General features: G+C 50.6%; 1 protein-coding gene across 1 annotated transcript; it reads left to right on the top strand.

The window, feature by feature from the left end:
* Positions 1-1828: 1828 nt before the first annotated feature.
* On the top strand, positions 1829-3059 carry Tmem177 (transmembrane protein 177). The gene has a single exon (XM_051204074.1). It carries the CDS (start codon positions 2016-2018, stop codon positions 2949-2951), a length of 936 nt encoding a protein of 311 aa, XP_051060031.1. The 5' UTR covers positions 1829-2015; the 3' UTR covers positions 2952-3059.
* Positions 3060-3509: the final 450 nt, after the last annotated feature.

Genomic DNA, 3509 nt, shown 5'->3' with positions numbered 1-3509 from the left:
CCCCATCTCCAAACACTGGGGGACTGGTTCCTGGGAAACATCCCAGGTTGACCTGCTGTCTTTACACAAATGGATGCACATGGTGCTATCCACGCATCCACAATTTGCCGGGTGTACCTTCCGGTACATAGTTCTTGCTTAACCCTAATCTGGCCAATACCATGCTTCTTGCAGACCTCACAAGGTCGCCTGACATTTGGAATGCAGGGGTCACTGGTAGCAAATTCCAGACCTTCCGGGCCTTGCTTTTCTCCCTAAACTTGGCTCTCCTCCCAGCTTACTGCACACATACTTATTCTGCGCTGACAGAGAAATCAGGACCAGATGACAAGAATGGCTCTATTTTGGCTCCATGAGGTCCGCGACAAGTGTACAGAATGACAAAGTCCCTGAGCCGCTCCTCTGCTGCCTGAATACAACCCTAGAGAGCGAGAGCGCAAGTCCAGCACGCAAGCGCGAGTCCAAGCCCCTCCCACCAAGCTCCGCCCCAAGGCCCCGCCCCCGAGGCCCTAGACCGTCGTGCTTTGCGCCCGCCGGGTCTGCGCGGGAGTCTGGCTTTCCTAGGGATCTGCAGAGGTGAGCGCTCACGCGGAGCTGCGAGCGGGGGGATTGTCCCCGCAACGCGCAGCTTCCTGGTGCTGTTGGGTTCCGGGTCAGGGTGAAGCTGTGTGGGACACCCTTCTAAAAGCCAGACTTCCAGATCTGCTGCGGGGCTTACAAGCGACCCACCTCGCCTTTCCTAGGCCTCAGTGTCCCAGTCTGAGAACGAAAGCAGTGAGATTTAATCAGAGCCATCCCAAGAACCTTTTGTTTCCATCTCACAGACCCAAGCAAGCTCCAGTACAGCTACATCCCAAGATAATGAAACTTTGGCCTCAAACCTAGGAAAGTATATGACACTGCCACTTGGGATTTTAGCCAGTAAACCTGTCCCAACTCTATCTTATTTTCACAGCTGAAAATCAACTGTTGTGGTATAGGTTCTGGAGTTATGAGCAGTTTTCTTTACTGCATCCAGTCAACCAGCTGCGAGTCAAACATGTTTTGGGGACGTTTTCATCTATACCGAACAAGGCTTTATTTCCCTACAATAGTGTCACAACAGCATCAGTAGCATTTGCATTGTAGTAGGTACTGTAAGTAAGCTAGAGGTGACTTAGAATATAAATACTAAGCTGTTTTTGTAAGAGATGAACATTTGAAGGCCTTGGAGTCTGGGGGGGGGGATATGCTTATGTAGTACATGTTTATGTATAATGTTTAAAACTTCCCTGTTTATTACAGGTATTTTCTAGTTCGGTCAGCCTTCTGTGTCCATGAATACATAATCAGCCAGCCAAGAATTAAAAATATACAAGACAAATTGTGTCCACTGAGCTTGCAGACATTTAGTAGAGTCTAACTCTATCTGTAGCATTATGTCATGTTGCATATTATAAGTAGTATTGAGATATTTAAAGTATTAGAGATGTGCATAGGCTATATGCAGATACTATGCTATTTATACAAAGCAGCTAACAGTCTTTGGATTTTGATATCTGCAGGGATCCTGGAACGAAACCCTTGCAACCACTGAGGGACAGCTGTATAAGTTATGCTCTCGGAACTGTGTCTAACGCATGTGGTTCACTCATAAATCAGCTAGGAATTCACTGTGGGATGAGTGGTGGGTGAAGCGGGACTGTTGAGTACTTAGTGCTGTGTCTAGCCGTGGCAATAAAAATAATTACAGCCATTGCCAGAAGGATGTCCACTACCCTGAGACACTGAAATGTTTTCTGTGTATTTGTTCACCACAGCCACTGAGGCCGTTGCTGCACGCCTGCCTGGCAGATGGAGAGCTGATGCGTGAAACCCCCAGGTAGCTTGACTCCGGAGTCCGTACCCTCAGTCACAATGCAGTGTCGCTTCAGTTAAGAGCAATGTGGCCTGAGAGGCTCTTCAGTCTGTAACCCGACAGAACCACCTGCTGACTTCTCTTATTCTTGGCCAAATTATCCACAGAGGCGACACCCATGGCTGGTCCTCTGTGGAGGGCTGCAGCCTTTATACAAAGACACAGGACAGGACTGTTGGTGGGTTCCTGTGCAGGCCTGTTTGGGGTTCAGATCTCATTTCACCTCTTCTCCAATCCCATAGTCCAATGGCTCTACCAGTACTGGCCTCAGGGCCAGCCAGCTCCTCTTTCCCCTCAGCTACAGAGCCTCTTCCAGGAGGTGCTACAGGATATGGGTGTCCCCTCAGATCATTGCTATAAGCCTTTCACTGCCTTTACTTTTCAACCCGTGAGTGGCGGCTTCCCAAGATTGCCTTCTGGGGCCGCGGTGGGAATCCCTGCCATCTACCTGGGTGGCCCTGCGACCACCATCGACCATACTGTGATCATTCATGGGCAAAGAGTAAACTGGGAAAGCCCAGCAGGCACCAGGCTGAGAGATGCCCTGACCCTGTCTCATAACGCTCAGAAGTTTGCTTTAGCCAAGGAGGTGGTCTACCTGGAGAGCAATGTGGCTGCCCTACAGATCCTGCCAGCCCCAGCTTGCCTAGCAGGAACCTGGGTACTGAGTGTGGGTGCCAAGCATGCCCTGGGGCTCTATGGAGGCCCCATGGTCTTTCGAGCTGCCTTTAACTTGGTGGCAATAGTGGCTGGCTTTGTGGCCTACACCTTTTCCAAGGACTCCCTCACTATTGCCCTGGAAGGCTGGCTGGACCGCCGTACAGCCTCTCTGTCTGCAGCCTATACCCATGGTGGGGTGGAATTCTATGAGAAGATCCTGTCGGGCAACCTGGCCCTCCGAAGTCTTTTGGGCAGACAAGGAGAGAAGCTATACACACCAAGTGGGAATATTGTCCCCAGACACTGGTTCCGCATCAAACATTTACCCTACACCACCCGCCGGGACTCTCTGCTACAGATGTGGCGGGCGACACTCAAACCAGGGCACACCTGAGAAGCCAGTCAACAGGGCACTGCTGGTGAATGCTGGGGGAATCTCTTGATGTGACCCAAGGTCAGAACAGTGTGGAATTAAACAGCTCAATTCTGTCCTCACCATGAATGAATTTGGTGGCTGTGAGTCCCTAAATGAATCTGAGTGTTGTTTACGTCGACGGAGAAGTGGGAAGGACCGACTGCAGGGTTGTGTGGGATTGTGAGCCTAAGGGTCTGGAAGAGAGCAACGTAAATAAACAGGGTGCTCGTCCCTCTTGGTCTTTGAATCCCAGTGGGCTGTGGAAGTCAGAGCATGAGTCAATCACCAGATGCATTTCTGCTATATCTACCCGACCTTCTCCAACATTGGAGAACCACCCCGATCTACCTGATGCCAAATAGCTAACTTACTCCTCACCTTTAGTCCTTGGACAGGGGACCCACAGCAGGATGGGGAGAGCTGTGGTCAGAGAGCCAAGCCTAAGCTGGCCATGTGTGTTATCTTCTCGATGGAAATTGCATGCCTCTCTGCTGATTTGCTCAAGTGCTAGCTAGCGTTTAGCTCGTCATTCTGGAG

The sequence above is a fragment of the Phodopus roborovskii genome, unplaced genomic scaffold (assembly GCF_943737965.1).
Source record: "Phodopus roborovskii unplaced genomic scaffold, PHOROB, whole genome shotgun sequence".
NCBI classification, from domain to species: domain Eukaryota; kingdom Metazoa; phylum Chordata; class Mammalia; order Rodentia; family Cricetidae; genus Phodopus; species Phodopus roborovskii.
Note: the sequence above shows the minus strand (reverse complement) of the source record. Positions and strands in the feature narration are given on the sequence as shown.